The 23,504-nt window shown below is 46.4% G+C and overlaps 1 protein-coding gene across 1 annotated transcript in view; it reads left to right on the forward strand.

The window, feature by feature from the left end:
* ERICH6B (glutamate rich 6B) overlaps nt 1–23,504 on the forward strand; it is a 46,292-nt gene that overhangs the window by 13,271 nt on the left and 9,517 nt on the right. Inside the window, exons 4-9 of the mRNA XM_044250300.1 lie at nt 4,613–4,690; nt 5,627–5,665; nt 9,291–9,382; nt 13,000–13,136; nt 15,487–15,548; nt 20,374–20,552. Of these exons, the coding sequence (XP_044106235.1) occupies nt 4,613–4,690; nt 5,627–5,665; nt 9,291–9,382; nt 13,000–13,136; nt 15,487–15,548; nt 20,374–20,552 (587 nt within the window). The remainder of the gene's footprint in view (nt 1–4,612; nt 4,691–5,626; nt 5,666–9,290; nt 9,383–12,999; nt 13,137–15,486; nt 15,549–20,373; nt 20,553–23,504) is intronic.

Consider the following 23,504-nt stretch of genomic DNA (forward strand, 5'->3'; position numbering starts at 1 on the left):
CATTACCTTCCCAGATTACAGACGGGTTCCTTGGGGTGATGAGCTGTATCCAGATGGTCACGTGGATGGTGGCAAGCGGGACTGTGTCTCAGCAGGCAGTCAAAGCCGGCCCCGATTTCGAACGGGCCAAAACCATCTATAGTTTGAACTTTTGGAGCCACAACTGGGAGGCACTCAAGAGTGTGGCAAGATTGTATTGAGAATCTTAATCCTCTACCCAATTAAGCCCAAAGTCCCCTCACCCTCAGATCCTGGGATGCAAGACGGAGCAGCATTGCTTACCATTATTAATAATTTAAATCCTGCCTTTGTAAGATTGATCCATCACGGGTTCACAGATTCATTTCACAGCTGTAGTCATGGCAGCGGTAAATTAGAGCCCCCCCCTCAACTCACTTCCCTGCCCACACCCGTGCCTGCTCTATTTTGTAGCTCAAATGTGGTTCCATGGAATTAGGTGCCAGAAATACAATGAGGGAGGGTGGAGAGGCAGAGGGCAGGCCCGCACAAGCCCAGAGCTCAGCTGCATGGGCAGCCCAGGAAAAGGACTTTACAGGCGAAATCAGTTCATGTGGGACTTTTGTCAGCATGTGTGTTCCGGTGGGGCCCTGAGAACTGGAACCATTTCAAAGTCAATAAGCATGACAGCTGGGAAAAATCCGAGCATTTATCTAAATATTCATAAGCAGGATTCTAAAAGTCATTTGGCGGGTAATAGCCTGTAAAGTGCTGGTGTTAAGCTTGAAAGGATGTGGGAGGGGAGGGGATAGAGAGAAGAAGGCTGGAGTGAGGGAATTGGGGGGCCCCAGAGCCCATTTATCCCCCTGTGGGCCCACCTCCAGAGAAGCAGCCTCCAGCGGTCAGTTTCATTTGACCTGTTTGTTCACGATCCTTTTGGTCCCTAAGCTTAATTTCCAAAGCAGGTCATGTCTGCAGCTCACTGGGATTTTAAGCACTCTGCATATTTGGTCTGGAGGGGCGTGTTTTGCAGCTAAGTGTCTTTCTAGGCCTGAGTTCCTCGGAGCCAACACATGGTTAGTGCTTAGTAAAAGTCTAGCCACCCGCAGAAAATGCCTACTGATCAAATATCGAGACAGGGGTAGCCTGGACCGAAGGTGTGCTCTGTCAGGGCCTCTGAGCCACCGTCGCACCCCAGGGTCCTGCGGTTATGTGAGGGGATGGTGGGTAGAGAAGAGATTGAAACACAAGGAAAAACAAGCAATTCTCTAAAATTCATGGAGGTTTTTCTTTCCCTTTCTGCATTTGGTTTGCAGTCTGTCTTTCGGAGGGCATTGGTAATAGTCGGGCAAACCTTGCCTCTGACATATACATGATTGTGTCTGGGCAATAGAATGGGGCAAACAGATGACAAAGATACTTCCATCTGAGTGTTAAAGAGTTGTAAGAGAAAAACCCAGGAAGGATGGAGCTCTGGGAAGGTAGAAGTTCTCAAAACCACATCCAGAGGCGAGAGACGAAGGGGATGTGCAGAAAGCGATATGAAGGGGGGTGGGGATGGAGGAAAGCCAGTCCTTCTGCAGCTGGAATACAGAACCCTGAAGATTTCCCAGCAGGAGAGATGCAAAAAGGAATCTGCTTTCAGCCCAGGGCAGAAGCAACCCATCCACTTGGTGGAGAAACACAGACAATCAAGGCAAAAGCAATCCAAAATGTTGGCTGTGGGGGGCTGAGGGCACATGAGAATAGCAGAGATGAGAGCAGGCATAGATATTGCCGTGCACGCTCATTGCCTGTAAGGATGCGGATTTCCAGCCTTACCAGGGCTCCTGTCTACATGCTTAATACCATCCCCAGAGGACTTCTAGGCACAGGAACGTTGGAGAACCAGAGAACCTCAAGTGTAGGATGAATTTCATGGGTCCTTAGTGTCTTATTTTTAAAACATTTGTAAATTATGGGATTGTTCAACCCCAGCGGGCCAGAAACAGCATTTTACATGGGAGGGTCCTTCTCAACCAATAAGACTTTGAACTGAATCTGGAGGGAAAACATCCAGATAAATCCTTGAAACCTATTACTACACAGAGAGGTAACTCTGATACGGAAGGAATGCTAAAGTCACCAGAAATGCCTCGTGACCTACGTAAGGAAGTGTTCCGAAGGAGGACCAGAAAGACTATTTATGGCATCAGGGGTCTACCCTATCCAGGCACAGAGCAGGGTCATAAAGAACTACAGAAGTTCTAATACATAGCATTCTACCCATGGCTGTAAAAATCCTCAAGACTCAGTGCCGGGCACATAGTAAGTGACTATAAATATTTATTAAATACTTGCAAAATTGTTGTTGAACCCTCATCGGATTCAAGATCAGGCATGGGGATGAGAGGGCGTATCCTACTCCCAAGTCTGGTTGGGAAGAGGGTTGCATATAGAAATACACCCACAAAGAGACACTACATGTCTAGAAATTTGGTGAGGAAAGACAGAGGGAGGAAGTGCTGTCAGGGGCACAGTTTGCTTCGGGTCACCTGGCCAGATGGAGGAGAGTGTTGGAGGACTCCCAACAGTGCAAACTGACATTCGTGCAGTTTCCTGCCATGGACTCGGATTTTAAAAGATCACACACAGAGGTTAAAAAAAAAATGATAAAGTTACCTGTGATAAAGGTAGGAAAATGGCTCAAATCTTAAGAATAGTGCCAGCAGAGGGGCACCTGGGTGACTCAGTCCATTAAGCATCCGACTCCTGATTTTGGCTCAGGTCGTGATCTCAGGGCTGTGAGATGGGGTCCCAAGGCAGGCTCCGTGCTCAGCCAGGAGTCAGCTTGGGATTCTCTCTCTCCCTCTCCTTCTGCCCCTCCCCCTGCTCGTGCACGCTCTCTAAATAAATAAATAAAATCTTAAGGTGCAGAGGAATGATTCAGAGAAAGTCAGGTTCTCCGGTTGCTATTTAATTTTGACTTTACTGTGAAGGAAAATGATCTCCAGACTAAAATGGGTGCAATTAAGTAAGAAATAGCCAAAACCAAAGACTGATGAGAAGATAGAAGGGAATGGCTAACTGCTGTGTCCTGCCTTGGATAAAATACCACCAGAGTATCCAGAGAGCAAGAGAAGCTTAACCACGTTTATGGTTTCTGGGGAACTGGGAAATTAGTCTGGGGCCAATTTGGGGCAAATATTGAGAGCAGAAGGACCACGAGAAACCAGTGAAAGATCAATAAGAACAAATCAAATCATACTGGCTTTAGGTCACTTTTTTGGACAAAGTTCATAGATAAGGGAACAGTGATAACCCAGTAGACCCAAATTCCACAATGGGTTTCATTTTCAAAGGCTTCCTGATGCTGCTGTGGACAAGATAGGGAAATATTAGGTGGATGCTTGTGGAAGATGCTAGAAGGATAACTGTTGAATAACCACCCAGAGACACTGCTGAAAAATCAGAGTCAATGCTGTTTCCAGTGGGAAGACCAGGGCTCTGTCCGGCACAACATTTTTTCACAGACCTGGACACAGTCGTAGGAGGAGTATTTATATTTGCAGGTGACCTGAAGCTGTTGGCTGATGGGAATAATGTCATCAGATCCTAAAAGATCTTGACAGGCGGAAACACTGAACAGGAACTAGCTAGATACAAGACAAGGCCAACCTCTATTAGATCCTGTTCTTGGGCCCACATAAATAATAGGATAGAAAAGAACAGGGTGGGGAAGCCCTGTTTGTTGTAGATACTTTACCCATCCACAAGCTCAACAACTCAGTGGCATCACTGAGCTGAGAGCCAGAAAAGCTAAAGCAAGCAGGTACAATTCAAAGCTTCTATCCATGCTTTAGCCTGCGCTGGAGGGCCTGCCCCAGGACACCTGTCAGTGTGGGGGCTGCTGCATTCCAGAGAGTTGGGAGCGGGCTCAAGGGAGAGAGTGGCGGGAAGCAGACCTAGAGACTAAGTCAGGCACTATTGGGGGGTGGGGGGGGATGGTAAGCCTGGAAGACCCAAGGCTCTGAGGTAGGACTGCCTTCACCTAGCTGACGATCTGCCACATGAAAATGAGACCTGACTTTCCACATGTGTCCTGAATGATTAGACTAAGACCACCACCTTCAGGGAACTATGTTAAGAAAATGGAATGGTTCCTACTGCCACAGTGGGATGAATCTTCTTAAAAACCAGAGAGCTCCTTGTCTGCATGGGGCTCAGCCTCAGCTGAGGAACCAGCAGGCCATGACACAGCTCGTGTGTGGGAGAATTCTCATCCGGCCACCTTGGGCCAGGCTTGAATCCCGTCCCCCCCAGGAGAGGATGGCATGGTTTGCCTCCGCTTTTTCACCACGGGTCTGCCACTCTCTGCTCTGAAGACTGGTGTCCCTAGGGTGTGGGCACACATGCATTTAGGGAGAGGGGGAGGTGGGGGGAGGTACAGAAAGGAACAGGAACTACAAAATTCCAGTAAGTTAACAAAACTAAAGAGGAGAGCCAGGGGACCCACACAGTACTTGGCCTCAGTGACCTCCAAGGCGCTCCTCGCCTCTGTGGATCAGCCTTGGGCACCTAGGAAGACCCTCAGGTCCAAAATATCTGCTATGAACCCCCTGGAAAAGGGAAGGTTAAAATCGCTAAGTGGTCGCCTTCTTCTGTCTTCTAACAGCACCTGTAAAACCAAAAACGAAAACTGGACGAGAAATGTCAATAACCACGTTCCCCTCTTTAAAGTCCAGTTCAGAAGGTATTTACATTTTATAATTTGATGATGATTTTAAATGACTTGTGAAAGTTGCCAATCTACCCATGAGAAGGTAAGAAAAACAGAATCAGCCTGCTCCCAGCCAGAGAGAGACTTCCTTTTGACCATTTTAGACTAAAGCCATCTTAACTAAGGCCTGTGGTTAAGATATTATTTCCAGGGCTTCACGCAGGGCTTAGGGCTCAGGGAAGAAACTGAGCCAAAGGGTCAAAGGGCTTTCAAATGTGAATTAAAATTGAATTTTGAAGAAGGAGGAAATAGTACTCACCACTGGAATTATAGAAGGAAAGATAATGGGTTATCCATACTCAGTCTCTTCTAAGGTATACTTACTGTATACCTACTGACATTTATTGTACACCTACTGCATATGAGGCAGGACACAAGATGGACAAAACCATCACACCCTCTGACAGAGGATAGCCACACTTGTGTGTGAGCAAAGCAGAACATACAGAGTCCTATGTTGTACTCAGAACTTAAATTCTAATGCGCAAGACGAAATATGAACAAAGGGAGGGAAATCAATATTTGTTGAGTGTTAAGCAACAAGCCTCAGACTGCTGAAGATTATGGAAGTTACTTATCCTAAAACACATGATCTCCACCTTGTCTCCCCACTATTTGGACGTCCTTTTTAAATTGATTCCCTTGGGACCAAAAGGTTCAGATAAGGGGAGCCTGGGTGGCGTTGAGCGTCTACCTTCTGCTCTGGTCATGAACCCCAGGGTCCTGGGATTGAGTCCCACATGGAGCTCCCTGCTCAGCAGAGAACCTGGTTCTCCCTCTCCCTCTGCCCCTCACCCTGCCCTCTGTCCCCGCCACTTGTGCTCTTTCTCTCTGACAAATAAACTCTTAAAAGTCCCCATAATTTCACCATACCATATCCTATTAATAATTGCTCTTATTATTTTTCAGTATATGTTATCCCTGACGTGTCTCAGAGGGAAGAAAATGGTAAGCACCCAACATAATACATCCAAAGATCCCTGTTCCCTGCAGAGTGTCCTGGGCTGGGGATAGTGCCCCAGGTGGGTGGGTCTCTTGCTTGTCCAGCTTGCACTGAGTCCTAGAGAGGAATTAGGGACATGCTGGGCATGTAGCCTCCGAACTTGGATGAGCTTCGCTGTCCTTCCCTGAAGAAGAGGGATAGGATAAGAAAGAGAGAGGGTCTCTGGAGCAAGACAGAATGACCTGGGACAGAAATCCATCTCTATATTCAAGAGCTCTGGTCTAGGGAGCCCCACATTTGAAGAGGGTCTGGGCTACCTAAGGTCTTGACTGGGCTTGACTGGGATGCAAGGGTCCCTTGCATCCCAGACTTATCCAACGGCACCTTGGAAAGGAATAAATTGGCACCCCTACAAATGGCACTTTAGTGACTTTTAATTCTTTATTAAGGAGGGCCTAACTGAATCCTATGAAAAGAAAAGAAAGAATCCTTATGGTGGCAAAATCCCATCTTACACCTATCATTCCATAAACCAAAAGCCCCATAATAAACCAGGCCCACCTTATTAGAAGACAACTTAGGGACTACAATCTCTTGTCTTTCAGCATGGTGGGAGCTGAGGGGAGGATCAAGTCTCACACACACACAGGTGGCTTAATAAATGAGCTCTCAGATTCTAGATAATGCATCCCACCCAGTGCCCACCACCTCCAGATGGGAACTGATCAAGAGAATTTCTTCATCTTATCCCATTCCCAGGGAGAGTTTAGAGCCATGCTGCTCAAACTTTAATGTATAGAATGATCACCTAGGGGGACACCTGGGTGGCTCAGCGGGTTAAGCGTCTGCCTTTGGCTCAGGTCATGAGCCCAGGGTCCTGGGATCAAATCCCACATCGGGTTTTCTGCTTCTCCCCCTGCCTGCAGCTCGGTCTGCTTGTGTTCTCTCTCTTTCAAACAAATAAATAAAATCTTAAAAAAAAAAAAAAAGAATGACCACCTGGGGATCTTGTTGAAATGCAGATTCTAACTCAGTAGGTCTGCATGTCTCACAAGCTCCCAGCAGCAGCCGCTACTGTTGCTGAACCATGAACCACATTTGAGTAGTAAGATTTGAGAACAGCTTAATAGATCTGTGCCCATAACAAGCACCAGACCAGCCAAGCCCTCCACCCACCTGTGGAGGCTAAAACGGAATTTACTACAGGAAAGGTGGAAGAGGTGAAACAGACAGTCTCTACTGTGTGTCTGTTTGTCAACAGCACTGGCTTGCTCGTTCTTCAGAGCTGGCCCCGAGGCCAGTCCAATACTCCCTCTCCCCACCCTTATCTGCCCCACAGGGCTGACACACACTGCTCAAACTCCTCTCCCAAAATCGGGAACTACGGTTCTGCCAGGAAGAACCATGAGAAGAGAGGCACTGATTGGATGGATAAAAATTTAAGATTTGTTCTTGATCAGATGCAGAGAAGACACACCGTACATGAGGGAATGGGGGACGCCTGGCGCTTACCTACGCTAGGGTTCCAGTGCACCACCCTGAAGACGAGCCTGACTGTTCCCATGACACATACGAGGGCCCAGAGTGCCAAGGGGCTGAGGGACACCACTCAAGGGCCTGTCACTTCCCCCACCTGTAGAGTCACTTCGTGGGAAGATAATGATCTCACTAGAACAAAGGGAGAGGTTGAGAGAAATCACCAAAGGAAAAAGTAGTTAGGCAGAAAGCTTTTCCTTTTCGTTCAGCCCCAGTTATGACAATTACTGCATATTTACTGTGCTTGTCTTGACATGTAGACAGTGCCCACTGATGTTAATAAGGTTAATTACGATGTTGAATCGAACACTCCTCAACGGTGCTCTTCAGTATCCAAGACTGCTGGGTCACCTTCTTCCCTTGAAAAACACCTAGTCTGCATTCCCTCCAATTAACTATGTATTATTCAGTAAAGCCTATTAAACCAGGCAATCACAAATGATGGGGGTCTGCTGAGCTACTAGATCCAGAGCCAGACTCTTGCTCCCAATCGAGGGAAGGCACTTACTTGAAAAAATCTCAAGTGGGAGGTGCTGCCCCTCAGCCTGTCCAGACCCGTTCTCCCAGTTCCTTCCCCTCTCCTCCCCCGTGACACCTAAAAGGAGCTTCCTCCTCAGAGCTCACTGGGATTCCCATGGATTCCTGTCTGGTGTTCCCGAATGTCTTTTCCAAACTCTTCTCCGCTGTTCCCAGGGCGGACAGTCCAGGGACACACGGTGTTCTTGGAATCTGGCTGAAAGGGCCCCGGTGCCTCACCAGCTCGGAGGACCCCAGTGTGCATGCGAGAACTAACAGAAGGAATTGCCAGAAGGACTCTCCCCACACAGGGTCTATCACAGACGTGTCAGGTTTCTGTCAGAGACTTACCGAAGCTGCGGAAGGGGGGCTGCAGGCAGATCTAGCCGAGTGGCGTTCTCTATCCCAACAGAGTTTTTATTACTGAACCAAAACTGGGGACAAATGCAAAGTTCACGTGTAGAGGGATCCTGAAGAATGTCTCTTCTCCACCTCCAAAGGTGTCATGGACACACAAAATCAAAAGAATACATCTGCCCTGCACCAGTCTGGTGGATTTTCAGGGCTCTCTGGACAGGCCAACTTGAAGGGGCTGCTGTCATCCCACAGACAAAATTTCCCCAGGGACCCCATTACCGCATGAGAGCAGTCCTCGAGCTCCCGCCCCAGGAGCCACACCTTCCCAGGAGCAGGAGATGGATTCCAAGTTGTAATTATCAATTCCTTGATTTAATTTGCACCCCATCAACACTGGAGGCTCTAAGCCCCTCTCCTGGCCCAGAGACAGCAGGCTGTAGCTGACCTTGAGAACAAAGGCATTTACTCTCTGGAGGGCTCTTCATGAGCTCACTGGGTTGAGAATATATCTCATATGCTTTAATTCACAATTATGAACCCATATGCAAGTGTAGAAATGGACAATTTTTTACAAAACTGGCAAGAGATAGGAAAATTTCTCAGGATTTCCAAGAGAAAATCACACTCAGAATAGACCTCTTCCATAATAAAACTAAAATCCTTCCCATAGTCTGCGGGGTCCTCTGCAGGTATAAGGTGGGATTTTGCCACACTACAGATGGCCCTATACCTCATCCCATTTCCACTCCTGCTACTCTCCACACTCCCTCCTCTCCAGGAATACTCTGCCTCTTACAGTTTGTCAATTATGTCAACCACACTCCCACCCACTGTCACCACTGGGACTTTGCACCTCCTAGCCCCCTGCCAGGAATATTCTTTCCCAGCTATCTGCCTCCTTGCTCATTGCTTTCCTTCATTCAGGACCCACTCAAATGTTACTTCCTCAGGTGAACCTTTGCCATCCGTCAGGAACACACACTTTCTAAAGTCAGCCACAGAAACTGACCCTTTTGTTCCTATTTTACTAATACCCCCCCCATTAAATTTTGGGTTATTTGGTCAATTTACTTCAAGTCTTAACAATGATGCATGCATTTCTATTTAAACAGGCAAGGATAAATGCCATAACTCTGTTTCCTTTTGGTTTTGTTTTTGTCTGTTTCTTGTTGTGATTCTTTTTCCAAATGCCTTTCTTTCTGCTATGCCTTCCAAAATCAGAAGTCTTGGATTTTGTTACCAAAGAGAACTTTTTGAATGATTTATTAAATGAGCCCGTTGACTCATTGGAAGCTGAGGGCCCAGGTGAAAAGGTAAGTCAAAAACTCAAGACCACCATCCTCCAAATGGGGCAGGGTGGCCTGAGGCCCAGCGGGAGCTGTCCCAAGAGCACAGGGATTCCTAGCTTCTCTCTGTTGTTAGCACAGCCCAAGAGAGCTTTTCTTAAAACAGAAGTAAGTTTAAATGACACATATTACATCAAAGTGGGTCAGAGGAAAACCAAATGGAGCATTCCACAGCCCTACTTCCAGAGCCCCGCTGATAACAGAAACACACTCCTGTGTGTTTGTCCAGATCACATCTGAAGGTGGCAAAGCACAAAACATTTAATTTATCTAGCTATCAAGGCAAATTTGTCTTTGTAGAATCCCTCAGTAAAAATGAAGTTCAATTCCAGAAAGAGGCAATAGATGTACTTTTCCCACTTAGCACAGCTTAAAACCCTAGACATTACCTATAAAACAAACAGAAGAAGCTTCTGGAAAGTGAACAGAAGTTGGACTGGCTAGGAACTGCACGACCCAAGGGATGACATGGCAGTGAGTTCCCTGGGTTTTCGTTCTGCTTCATCTCTCCCTGGCAATGAAGTGCTGAAAGACGGCAACTCGGAATCCCCAACAAGCACAGACAACAAAAGCCCCAAGGAACACCTGCTACCTCTGACCAAAGAGCCAGGAATGGGGCAGCCTGGCAAGACAGACGCTGGAGACAACAGCCGCTGCCACCCAAGTGGACACCACGGCAACTAGCAGCAGATGACCCTCCCCAGATCTGTCACCTGCCGCTACCACCTGCAGAGGGGTGCAGAACCATCCCTGAGCGTCAAGGGACGTCCTTTCCCCAGCTGGAGCCCATAACCAGAGAGGAGATGGGAAGTCATAATAATTTAAATAAGCCTTATGTCTACAGCATGCTACACTGTCTTTCCTGCATGAATATTTTATCTGCTGGTACAGCCTGGTGGCTCTAACTTCCTGTGTCAACTTACTTCTAAGACTTACAATGCATGTTGATGCAGATGGAAACATTAATATGCATTCTTTCCATTATGGCTAAGAAACTTTCTCAGGATTCTCGGTATTAACTACAATCACAAGAGTAAAATCTTGTGTCCATGGAACTCAAAATAGAGAAGATCTATTTTTCTAAATTTACAACAGAAAAAGTAACAAAAAGAAAAGAAAAGAAAAGAAAAGGCAGGTATTTGGGTTTGTTTTTTTTTTTTAATTAGGAAAATTTCTGGTCTCAGTTTGTATTTAGCCCTAAATTTCTTGTTGTCCACAGCTGTTTCTGTATACATCATATTAGTAAGAATTGCTTTTCAAATACAGGAAAACCACATTAAAGGGAGAAAAAACAATTTCTGGAACTCAAGTTCACCTCACTGGATTTACTAAGATAGGAAAGTAAGCTCAGGCATTTTCGAAAGGTTGTTCAGCAAAAGCTGAAATCTCAAGGAATTGTTTTAATTAGAAACTTAAATTATTCAGAACCTGTCAGCGTGCCTGTCAGCAGAGGTTCGCTGTGGCGGCCGGAGCCGCAGTCACAGGCAGAGGGGAGACATGGCCTGTGTGCTTGTACATGGTGCCCTGGGAGGGCTGAGTGACCGCTGGGCTACACAGCCCCCTGCCCAGATGCTGGCGTTCTTATGATAGGCAGCTGTCCAGCTTGGAAAGCAGTACTTTGAGAAACATCATAGGTGGCAGATGTGGACAAGTGCGCCCAGAGCAGGACAGAAAGATCGGAATAAATGCCGCATGGTCCCTGCAGCTCAACAACTTGTTTGCATGGCCTTTTGAGGCCCCTTTTGGAGGAACACCAGAAACCACGGAGGTACAAACTAAAGAGAGGCAGCAGAAGTCCTTCTCTTTGGATAGACGCTATCAACCTATACTTTGGGTTATTCTGACAGTTCAACACCTTTGCTCTTTTTAGTTCACTATACATGCTTGTTTTAGCTCTATGGCATGCCCATGTGTCACAAACCTTGTTGTGCAAATGCTTTTTGTTGTAAGAACCAGAGATTCCTCCTGGAGGAGTCTCTGGGCCTGGAGAACTCATCACTGGGGTACTCGATACACCTAGCATGATGAGGAGGACAGTTCTACTCTACAGGCAGGGGACACAAATGGGGCAAACCTCTAAGATGCCACATGTGCTGGCTAAATTGAATGGGGTGGCAACTCCTAGATGAGATGAGAACTTCAACGAGGCCCATCGATGGGTCTGTTGCCTGCTGGACCATGGTGGGCATCATATTTTCTCATCATATTTTCAAATTTTGAATCCGAAGGGGATGGTGAGAGATCACTGGTCTAGGCAAACAGGGAGTCTTTCCATCCCACAGGCTGAATTGTCAACCATGAGGAGTTTAGGGGCAGACATACTGGCACCCTGGGCCTTAACCTCGCCCTGCTCTGAAGCGCTGACTCCAGTGTTAAAAGATAAACTGAGGCATATAAAACATTTTTATTGAACATATATTGATTGGAACTGTGCATCCCCAAACTGGAAATGGTTAGGAGTGCTCCACTGGCAGGAGCTGAGGGGAGAAGCGTTTATCAAGAAGAGGCAGAAACGGAGCAAGGACGTTTTTGATTGGCCATCACTTAAGACCTAATTGGCTACTTGGAATTGGTTGTCCTTAGGTTTTGATTCATAACTTTGAGACATCTGTAGGCTAAGATTTTGGTTTGCTCACCTAGGCCCTGCAGCATTTGAGCTACCTCCGTGGAATAGCCTGCTAATTTAATTAACACCAGTGATGTGAGAGGCACATGCAGAGGCTGGGAATTGGGCAAGCCAGACCGGAGGCACCTCAGCTTTTCCCCAAACCTAGAAAATCTGGTCAACCACAGGCTACTTTCTTATCTTTGTCCCAGCCCACATGCAACTTTGACTCTGTCTGCCTTCTGCTTCTGACAGGAGGCTGATAAGTTAATGGTCTGCTCTACATGATCAAATGTTGACCAACCACCATAAAGCCTCAGCCTGTAGGCGAGCAGGGCAACATGAAAGCGCCCTGGTTTTCTTCGACAGTGAGCTGGATTTCTCCTCTGTCCAAAGGGATCCAGAAAAGAAACTCCAGTGAGGACTTACCTATGAGTCAGTCATGGTCATTAGCTTCACAGACTTGGGACAGAATGCTCCAATTTACAAAATCAAAAGGCAGCTGGCAACATCATTGCTTTGGAAGATTCTCTAAATACAGAATTGTCCACTTCTATAACATGCTAGATCCTACCCCGCCTTCCTGAGACTGCCATCCTTCATAGGGAAGCAACCGTTCCTGCCAGACCTTTCCAGCAACTCAGAAAGCCTGTTACACTGTTAAATCGTGGAGGTGTTTTTATGTTCTATACCCATCTCCACATTCGGTAAAGGGTAGTTTTATGGTCTGAAATGATTTCTTGGCATGCTGTTGTTGAAAAACAAACAAACCAACCTTGAGTGAATTGGGGAGTGTGGAGTCTGAGGATAATGGAAATATTCTTTAAAACAAATCTTGCCAGCCACTCTACTGTTCCCACTGTTCGTGTTTTTCTAGTAGCATGTTGAAATCTCACATGGCACCTTTGGGAGTCAGAAAAGGGCTTCACTGGTAAGCTAATTCCCCTTTTCTGGGTCTTTCATTCTGTCCTTTCTGTAGCGTCACAGCACCTCCTATCAGGCAGTGTTTAGGACCATGCTCAAAGAAATGGCGGCTCGCAAAGAACAGGAAGAGGATATTGACATCCCCCTGACCGGACTTCTGGAGAGTGAAACCAGAAGGAAACTGGGAATTCTGTAAGTGACAGGAGGGATCAAGCTATGGGTCAGTGGGTTCAGGCAGGCTGGCAGTAGCAGTAGGAAAAGTCTAAATTGGGCCAGTATAGAGAAAAGAGCAGGGTCAGGTGGGTCCCCTGAGTCAAAGAGCAGGCCCAAGAGCAAGGGCATGTTCAGCAGGCGGGGGAACAGAATGATTTGGCTGCCAAAAGCCAAGAACAAGGAAATTTACCAAGTGTGGAAGGGTCGAGATAGTATCAAAGGCTGGCAGTGACAGGGGATGGAAATCCAGGGTAAGAAAAGTCTTAGAAGTCTTACAGAAGTCTAGGGAGCAAGGCTCAGAGATGGCCTTGTAAGAGAGGGGACAATGGGGGATCAAGGCATCTGCATCATAGGTTAGGCAATGCCCTTCCGTGCCCCCTGGAGTGGGAAAAGCCATGAGCTGCACCAATGTGGGAGTCATGGCCAGAATCTCCAACTGGAGTGGGGAAAAATAAGGTTACTCCACACTTCCTGGCACCAAGTCTTCCTAGTTTTCATGGTCCCAGGTCACAAAATGCTCCCAAACTCTGTTTGTATTTCCAGTCTGTGATGCGTGATAAGCCTGAATTTTCATTTATTCAACTATCAGAAACCTTAGCAAGCAAGAAGAATGCTCAGGTCTCCTGTACATCTATTGCAGACTCTGGCAATGGTACCAAGGAACAGGCTGTAGGGACACAGGGCGCCCCACATAACCTCCTTGAGGAGTTGAAGCTTTCACAGAGACCAAGACTTCTGCTTTGGGTTCAGTAGACCCCTGGAGCCAGAGACCTCTGAGGCTTCTCTAGGAAGCAAAACACAAGGACCATCCAAGCTTTCAGATCCTTACAGAGCTACAAAAACAAATGCAAAGTAACCTCCATGTAGGTTATCTTGCCTCCTATGTGACAATTCCCCAACCTGTTCCATCCATTGAAGTCCATAACCAAGGTTCATTCTAATCTTACTGCACTCAACACGTATTTCCTGAGCACCTAGTACGTGCTGATCTACTGGGTGCTGATCGATAGAGCAGTGTGTATCTCAGAGTCTCTGCTGTTGAGGAGCTAGCTGGCAAGAATTCCACCAGCTTGGAAAGGTGGGCAAGGAGCCAAGGGAGCAACATCTCCCAGAGGGCCTTGGGTGCCTCTGGCTGGGTCCCCTCACTGGAGTTTACTCTTGCATACGTTTGGCCTCCTGCTCTCAGCCTGTACGTCAGGCTTCACCCCACCCCAGTTCGGTCCTTATTCTTTCACAGAGCATGGCGGGCTAGGTAATTGCTTTAATTCCACTCAAAGTGCTCATAGATAAAACAAAAAACATTCGATACAAATGGGCCATGAAGAGTTCGTTCTCAAGTTCCACCATTGCTTCCAAAGTACAAACAAGAAACCTGCTCCCTGCCAGGGAAAACAGCTCAGCCCTTCCCAGCAAAAGGCATTTGCTTCCTGGAGTTACTTGGGGTTAAATTATTCCTCTCCCCTTGATGAATCCAAACTGAGAACTTGAAATCTGTCCTGTCAAAAGCCTTCTTTCTCAGATCCAGTTAAGCCTGGGAAGCTCACTCCTTCCAACACATTCCCTTTCAAAGGAGCTGTGATCTGAGAACCAGGAAGCATCCTGGAGACTACCCTTATTTAGAAGTAAAACAGCCCCAGCCATTGCAGTCCCAAGATGACTTGCTTTGTTTATGGACACACGAACAGGGTAAGGGCTTGATCACTCTGAAGAGCTGTACCTCAGTGTGGCTTTCATGATAAGTCATTTTGAATAAGATTATTGGAAATGTTTCCACTCCATGCAAAGGGGTCTTGAGTGACTCTGCAGGGCTGTTCCTCCCAGCTATTTGCAAATGTAACTTTCTCTGGGATATGCACAAGCCATTGAAAGATCAGACCTATGTGAGCTTAACTCATAGAGCCAGCCTTGCATTTGGACTTCCCAGCCCTGTCGCAGCTCCTGAGAACCCTTGTTAAATTCATTTTGAATGGTTTGGGGGTCATCTTAGAGTCCAGGATCAAGCACTGAGTCTATACAATGTGCTATCCCTTTATTCCTGAGTCCTGACTGGAAGAAACAGTCTGAAAGCAGAGCCATGGGCCCGATTTTTCAACGATGAGAAACACCCAGGAGGCTCTAGCATTGTCTACAACGCATAGCATGACATGTACAACACATGAGTTTAGTCCCAGCTTTTTTTTTTTTTTTTAAGATTTTATTTACTCATTTGACAGACAGAGATCCCAAGTAGGCAGAGAGGCAGGCAGAGAGAGAGGAAGGGAAGCAGGCTTCCTGCTGAGCAGAGAGCCTGATAGTCCCAGCTTTTAAAGGTAATTCACATTCCTTTTAGGTTGAAGAAAAATTTTGAAAAATACAGAACAACGATCCTCTGGATTATGAAGAAACGTGAAAGTAAGGACGGCTCTCCCATTTTCCATCCTGTGATCAGCTCTCCTGTGGGAATCTGGCTGCCTCTCACCTTCTGCCACGTATCCTAAAGGAGGCAGAAATGCTCCTTGCCTAGCTTGAGCACCTACTGGGTTTGCAAGGTCCTAGCTGCCAGGGATAAAACATCAAGCAAGATGGACACAGTCTGGGGCTAGCTTATCCTTTTTGGGGTGGCTTGGGGGGGCATGGATGAGGATAGATAAGAAAGCAGGGGCATTCACATATGCAAGGGTTAAGTACTAGACTGGGAAGAAGAGCTTATGCAGCCCCATGGGAAAGAATTTAACCTAGATTTGAGGGGCTACCTAGATCAGATACTGAATGCATCTACGTCCAGCTGTTAAGATTTGCATCATGGAGGTTGTCAATGTCTTTAAGTCTCATTGTGGAAACTTGGGCCAAGAGCCTAAGCTGTGAGCCTTCTTCATTCAGAAACTCAAAGCCACCACTTAACCTTTCAGATGACTAGATACAACTAACGTAGAAATGGCAAGAATACCCATGGCAGACATAGCTAACCAGTCCTAACCAGTTTCTCGCTGGGCCTCAGATTCCTTCCCAAGACCGAGTTCCCATCCCTCAACACTGACTTATGCCCCTGACCTCACTCTTCGGGAGTAACTGCTGTGGACTAAGTTCTCTCACATATTCCATATGATTCAAATAATCTTCCTAACCACGTGAAGCAGGATAAAGCAGCTAAGGCTCAGGGAGGCGAGGAGGAGACTTAACCTGAGATCATCCAGCCATTGTGTGGGCACAAGCCACATTCCGCCCAAGACCTCTCAGGCCAAACCTGGGGCTCATCCCCTTGGCATATTCAACAAAAGGCCAGTGTGTCTGGAGAAGAAAACGTGGGGGCCTTCTAAGCCTAGCTCTCATGTCCTCACTGGGGTTAGGAGGCAAGGAGAAGAATGGCTACCTTCAATTTCCATAGTAAGAAGCCCCTGCCTTTCACCAAGACACACACAGTGGGGTGCCCCCAAAACAAGGAGGGGGGTTCAGATGCTCAGCTGCCATAACACAACAAAAATCTCTTTCTCTTCCAATGCTATACTTGTCTACTGCTCATAGTTCTGTTCCCTCTGGGCTATAGACAACTGTGTCTTTCATCCCTTGGCACCTTCAAGCAAAGCACACAGTAGGCACTCAATAAGTGTTTTGTTTGATGGTGTAGGCATGCATGATTTTGTTTGTCTGTTCCTGTGGGAAATTAAGGCCTACCAGGATACTCCACTGTCACATGGCCAGGATAGGACTTCCAACTAGCAAATGAGATTTGATACGCTGGATTCCCATAGTGCCTCACCACCACTCCTGCCTGCTCCCTACTCCTCTGGACAGTTGAAGCTTAGAAGGTTTGAGCTTCTTAAACAGACAAAAAGAGCAACATTTCAAATAGATAAAAGGTAACCTCTTTGCGCTCTTGTTGTAACCAGTCCCAAAGAAACCTCCCAACCTCTTTGAGATATAAACTCACTTACTTCCAGTAGGCAGACCCTTCCTATTATAGGCACACAGCCCCAAGTCTCTGCACACACCGATTTCTGAGCCCAGGCTAGGTGCATGGGTGTGGGACCTGTGATCAGTCCCTTAGAGAAGCCCTGTGCTTGGTTTAATGTCCGCTGCTGTCATTGTCTTGAAATTCTTAATAATTTTAGAACAAAGACCCCTGCATTTTCATTTTGCATGGGGCCTCTCAAATTATGTAGCCTTTCCTGTTCAGAACCATCTCGTCTGGGAAAAGAGGTGGGAGAGTACTACACAGCCTGAATCATGAACGGTCAAAATTCAAAGCTCCTGCGTGAAGACCACAGATCTATGGATGCTCCCGGGGCGGCTGGCACCCAGCAGGCAATATTCACAGTAACTCCATAGGTCTCTATAGAAAGCATCATCCTATTTTAAGGGAACCGAGGCTCGGAAGGGTGGTCTAAAGCCTCGCCCTCATCATGGCAGAGTTGGAGTACAGCTCAGACCAGAATGTCCATGATTTTAGCATTCTGACAGGGAAACAAAATGAACATATAAATGTCTTCTTTTACCTTCACCTTTTTCTGAAATGCTTTCTATTAATTTCTAATGGACACTCAGGAACCACAGCTGCGCTCACGTCGCTTTTCCCCTCTGACAAATCATTATCATTTGTAAGCAGGTACTAGAGCAGGAAGGTGCTCCTCACAGGGAGACTGAGACCTGCTTCCAAACTTCCTACACAGGTCTCTAAATGACCCTGCCTCGCCACCCCTGTTTCTGCCTCTCTGAGCTCTACTTGGTGGGTGCTTTAGTTCCTCAGACATGCCATGGTTCTAGATTCTCCTCCCATCCCCCAGCCACCCCTCCCCATTCTCACTGACTCTACCTCAAGAACCTTCATCTCTCCTGGGAAGGAGCTCTCCTTAGTCTCCCTGATTCCCTTCTTCTCCTCTCTCAGTCCTTCCTTTGCACTGTTTTCTGAATAATATTTTTAAAACTCCTCATTGGCCCTCCATTGGCTCCAGGAAAATGCCCACCTTCCTCATATGGCTTAGAAAGCCCTCAGTTCATCCTCTCCAGACAAATTGGATTTTTTTGTTTTTCATGGAATGGGCCAGACATCCCCTGCCACAGGACCTTTGTACTTGCTGTTCCTCTGTCTAGAGCACTCTTGGCTCCAATATCCCCGTGGCTTGCTCCCTCACTTTATTCAGGTCTCTCTTAACTGTCACCTTCTCAGAAATAGTTTCCATGGCTACCCTTTATAAGCCAGTGCGCATACACCTACACGAGTGCATACACACACACACACACACACACACACACACACACACACACATTTTCCACCCTTCTCCCCTGCCTGACTTTTCTTCAAAGCACTCCCAGCCATTTGGCATGTTAAGCTGTATCCGCTCACTTGTAAGCCTCAACCTCCTCTACTAGAATGGAAAGCAGGGACTACAGCAATCCCCAATACTGAGGAGAGTTCTGGGCCCCAGGTACACAGATCTTTCCTAAATGAGTGATCAAGGAAACGCCCTGCCTGAATCCCTCGAGTCACCGGTCACCTCTAACTGTCCCACTGTGGCCTTCTACGGCACCATGCTTATACTGTGAATTCCCCTCACCTGTCAGAAGCTTACTTCCCTGGCTGTCTCCTCAGCCTCCAGGCCTCCTTGGGTCCCCTCCTGGGAGCTCTCCTGGCCCCTGGGGGACACCTTGGCAGGGCTCCAGGTGAAATTAGAAACTGGAGGCCCAGGAGAGACTCAAGAAAGCCCTCTCCAGACTGGTCGGTGGCCGTCTCAATAAGCAAGAGAACTTACTTCTGAGGCTCATCTTGGGCAACCGAAGAGACAAGTAGATGTCCACACCCACCCGCCAGGATCTTGCAAGTTGACCTAGAGGCCTGCACTGGGTTCAGTCCCAGGTCTCAACTCTATGCAGCTCTCTCAAGGCCTTGAAAAGCCTTCAAAATGGCTCTGGCTGTGGGAAGGGCTGCCGGGCAGAAGGCACATTCCAAGGATAGGGAGCAGGTGAGGAGTTTCTGATTGCCTGGCTCTACGTCAGAGGTCAACCAGTGATCACATGCTCCCACTGACCTCCTCCAACAGTGCTGACCCCAGTGGTGGGACAAGGAAGCTCTCTTACTGACACACAGCCCCCACTCCCCCTGGCCCAGTTAGCTGCCAAGGGAACCAGGCCGCTCTGGCCCCTCAGTTCTGGCTGTTTGTCTGATGCCTGTGGAGTCACTGGGAGCAGGGTTGTTCCTCAGCAGCCCTCCTCATTTAGTTCCAAAATTCAATGGTTATCAAAATGGACAGAAATGATGATAAAAGGAAACTTTATGCTGTGAAAAAAAATCTGAATCTTTTAAAAAAAACTCAATAGGAAAATAGCTTTTTTAAAAACCTGTTTTAAATTAGATGTGGACAAAACAAACATTAAAGATTGAGAATAAGGGGCGCCTGGGTGGCTCACTGGGTTAAAGCCTCTGCCTTCGGTTCAGGTCATGATCTCAGGGTTCCAGGATCAAGCCCCACATTGGGCTCTCTGCTCAGCAGCAAGCCTGCTTCCCCCTTTCTCTCTGACTGACTCTCTGCTTACTTGTGATCTCTCTCTGTCAAAATAAGTAGATAAAATCTTTTTTTAAAAAAGTTCGGAAATTTCTAAGCATGAAGATTTAACAACAACAAAAAAAAAGATTGAGGAATAGCTTAAACTTTTTAAAGACCATGATTCTGCACTCAGACTACTTAGAATCTACCAAAACTGAAAATTATAGATAATAAATTATGAATGTGCTTTGAGCAAAAATGACTGCAGAGCCCGTCATCAGATCCACCCACAAAGGAAAGACCCTGCCCTCGTTTCAAAATGGCGTGCTAATACACATTTAGGTTTTAAGGTAAAATAGCATGTTTAGAGTATGTTTCCTTTTTTTTTTTTTTTAATGATGCCCCACTTTCGCCTATTTTTTAAATGAACAGTTTAACAGCCAGTCCAGTTAGTGGCATGGGGTTGGCATATCATCCCCAGCATCCCCAAGTCTGGCCTGGTTGGTCTTCAGCACGGTGTCTGGCACCTAGCCCTGGGTTGGCACACGGTAGGTCTTGATAAATATATGTTAAATGCATGAATGCAGAAAATAAGAAAGCTGGAAATTCAATGCCTACATTTCTCTCCAAAGGTTTACTCTTTCTACTTACCAGGCAGCCTTCGTTACTTGGTGGATAGGGTCAATATCTCAAACCCTCGCCCTCCCTTTGGTGCCCTGAGAAAGATTGGGCTAAACTTTCTTCCTCTTCTCTCTCAGACTTACTCAACCCCAAAACTGCTGAAGAAAGCCCAGATATTTCTACTTTCACATTTCAATTATGGAATCAGCCCCCAGAAGTCCAGGAGTCTGTGACAGAAGTCAAAAAACCCCGCCGTGTTGTTCATCCTAAGAAGAAATTAGAAATAGATACAGAATGGGTACAGAGCAAGACTGAGGTAGGTAGGGAAGTGCCTTGGGGTTTTCACTTTGTGTGGGGTTTTTGCTCAGATGAGATATACACACACACCATCAGGGAGCCATCAGAACTAACATGCAACGTGAAATCAAACAAGAAAACTGTGCTCCACATAGAGAGGCACACTTGAGTGTGTGGGTTATGGGCAGATTAACTGGGGCTTTCGCTTGGGTTCATTGAGACTCCTCTCCCTGCAAGGTCTGACTTAGGCAATTGGATGGGATTGGGAGGAGAGTAAGGGAAATATATATTACAATACATAAATTCCATCCCGTAATAAATTAAAAATCTCTATCAAAAATCAATCACATAGGGCGCCTGGGTGGCTCAGTGGGTTAAAGCCTCTGTCTTCAGCTCAGGTCATGATCTCAGGGTCCTGGGATCGAGCCCCACATCGGGCTTTCTGCTCAGCAGGGAGCCTGCTTCCCTTATTCTCTCTCTGCCTGCCTCTCTGCCTGCTTTGATCTCTGTCTGTCAAATAAATAAATAAAATCTTTTTTAAAATCAATCACATAGTAAATAGGTAAATAAACTGGTACATCCAATAGAATATTACCCAGTGCTAAAAGGAAATGAGCTATTAAGCCATAGAAAGACGTGGAGGAGACTTAACTTCATATCACTAAGTCAAGGAGGCTAATCTGAAAAGTCTACATACTGTAGTGTTCCTACTATATGAGTCACTATATGACTATTATAGAGTCACTACTATAGAGTCACTATAGTAGTGACTATAGAGTCACTACTATATGACTACTATAGAGTCACTCCAACTATAAGACAAAACTACAGAAACAATGTAAAGGAGGAATGAATAGGCTGAGCATGGAGAATTTTTAGGGCAATAAAAATAGTCTGTATGATACAGTAATGGTGGACACATGCCATGATACATTTTCCAAACCCATAAGATATGTAACACCAAGAGGGGACCTTAATGTAACCTAAGGACTCTGGGCAATAATGATGTGTCAGTGTAGGCTCCTTGAGTGTAATGGACACTGTGGTGCAGGGTGTGGAATGTGGGGGAGGCTGTGCATGGGTATAGGGACAAAGGATGTATGGAAATCTCTGTAGTGTCTGCTCAATTTTGCTGCCATCTACTCTAAATAATAAAGCCTATTAAAGAAAACACATGGTACATTTAAAAAATGTTTATTATAGTATTTGGATACTATCCAAAAGTAAACACCTCTCAAAGGAGAGTCATTCAGAGTGGGTGAACAACCAGGTCTAAAGCTCAAAAAAGAGTTCACTAAAGTGGGAATGAGGAAGGTGTGATGGGCTCTATGCCTTCTGAACACATCAAGTAAGAACTGACTATGCCCCAGGGCTTATCTAGGGGCTAGAGATACAAGGGCCAACAAAAAAATCCCCTGTGCCCATGGAATTTATGCTCCAGGTGAGGAGACAGCCAAGGTGTAACAAACTGTTGAGTGCCACATCAGGTATTTTTAGGAACCATGGATAAGGCAGCATGAGGGGCTCGCAAGGTGTTGGCCTGGGAGGGTATGAGTTGCTTTCATACCCACAGGGCAGGTGGGGAAGTGCCCTTTGAGTCTAGGCATGTATGAAATGAGGGCCGGAGCGAAGAGCTCAAGGACAGCTGTGGGCAAGTGAGAGGACAGGGAATGAGCTGAGTTGCCCTGGTCAGGTAGAGCCTCGTGGATCATAGGAAGACTTTTGGTTTTATCCTACGGATGAGATGAAGCCACGAAGATCTAGAGCAAGGAAGGAACATCATCTGATTAATGCGCTAGAAGAACGTTTCTGGCTATGTACGGAGAATAGATTTAATGAGGCAAGAATGGAGGCGGGAAGTTCAGCTGAGAGCCAGGGCATTGATTCTGGTGAAGGATGAGGGACATCTCAACTAGGACGAGGGCAGGAGAGGTGGTAGAAAGCAGTCTGATTTGGGATATTTTTTGAAGGAAGAATCAAAAAGCCTTTCTGTTACACTGAATACATGTGAGAGAAAGAGAAGATGAAATGACAAATCTAAGACTTTTGGCTTGGGCAGCTGAGTAAATGCTACATTACTATTAACTAAACTGGAGAACACAAGAAGCCTCATGGAAACCCACATTTGTGTAACACTGTGCAAGTAATAAAGCACTTCTCCATGTCACGTAAGCTGAGCTTTTCCCAACAATTTTATGGGATAAGTATGATATTGCCATCTCTACTAGTGAGACCCAAAAAATCTTAAAAATGAGTGCCACACAGACACAGAGTCTCCTTCTGAAACAGTTCCCAAAGCTAAGGGGCTTAATAACCAGATGTATGTTTCTTGCTCATGTCACATCTGGTTTGAGTCTCCTGGCTCTCTGGAGTTGCTCTCCTTGAGGCTGGCTCCTAGGGATCTGGGCTCTTTCATTATGGGTCTCTGCCACCTTGGAGTCCTTTGTGTGCTGCTACATGGACAGGAAGTGAAGTCATGGTCTAGGCTTAAATCTTATCAACCCAAAGAAGTCACATGATGCCACTGAGATGCAAGAGAGCTGGGAGATGGATTTCTGTTGTATGTCCAGAGGAAAATGAAAACAGTTTGCACTAAACAGAAAAATAACCAAACATCATAAAGTGATGAGGCTGGCCTCTCCTTGTGGCAAAATAAAAGAGAACCAGAAACCAACACTCTCAACCAAGGTAGGAGTCTTTTACATTCCAGAAAGGAATGGCAAGTTCAATATCCCTACATCTCCTGGGCCTGCAAGAAGAAGGGAATTCAGTGGACCAGCCAGAACTCCTGTAGATGGAGAAATCAAGGGAAAGCCAAGGGACTCTCTCGATTGTACTGTAAGGGCCTACTTAGAGTAAATCCATCTCGATTAAATAGCCATTATGTTGTTTCTGCAGAAAAACTTAACCTGACCCTGGCTCCCCAGAGGAACTTACTTAGAAGCAAGTCCAGGAAACCAGTAAAATATAG

The sequence above is a fragment of the Neovison vison genome, chromosome 5, assembly GCF_020171115.1.
Source record: "Neovison vison isolate M4711 chromosome 5, ASM_NN_V1, whole genome shotgun sequence".
NCBI lineage: Eukaryota > Metazoa > Chordata > Mammalia > Carnivora > Mustelidae > Neogale > Neogale vison.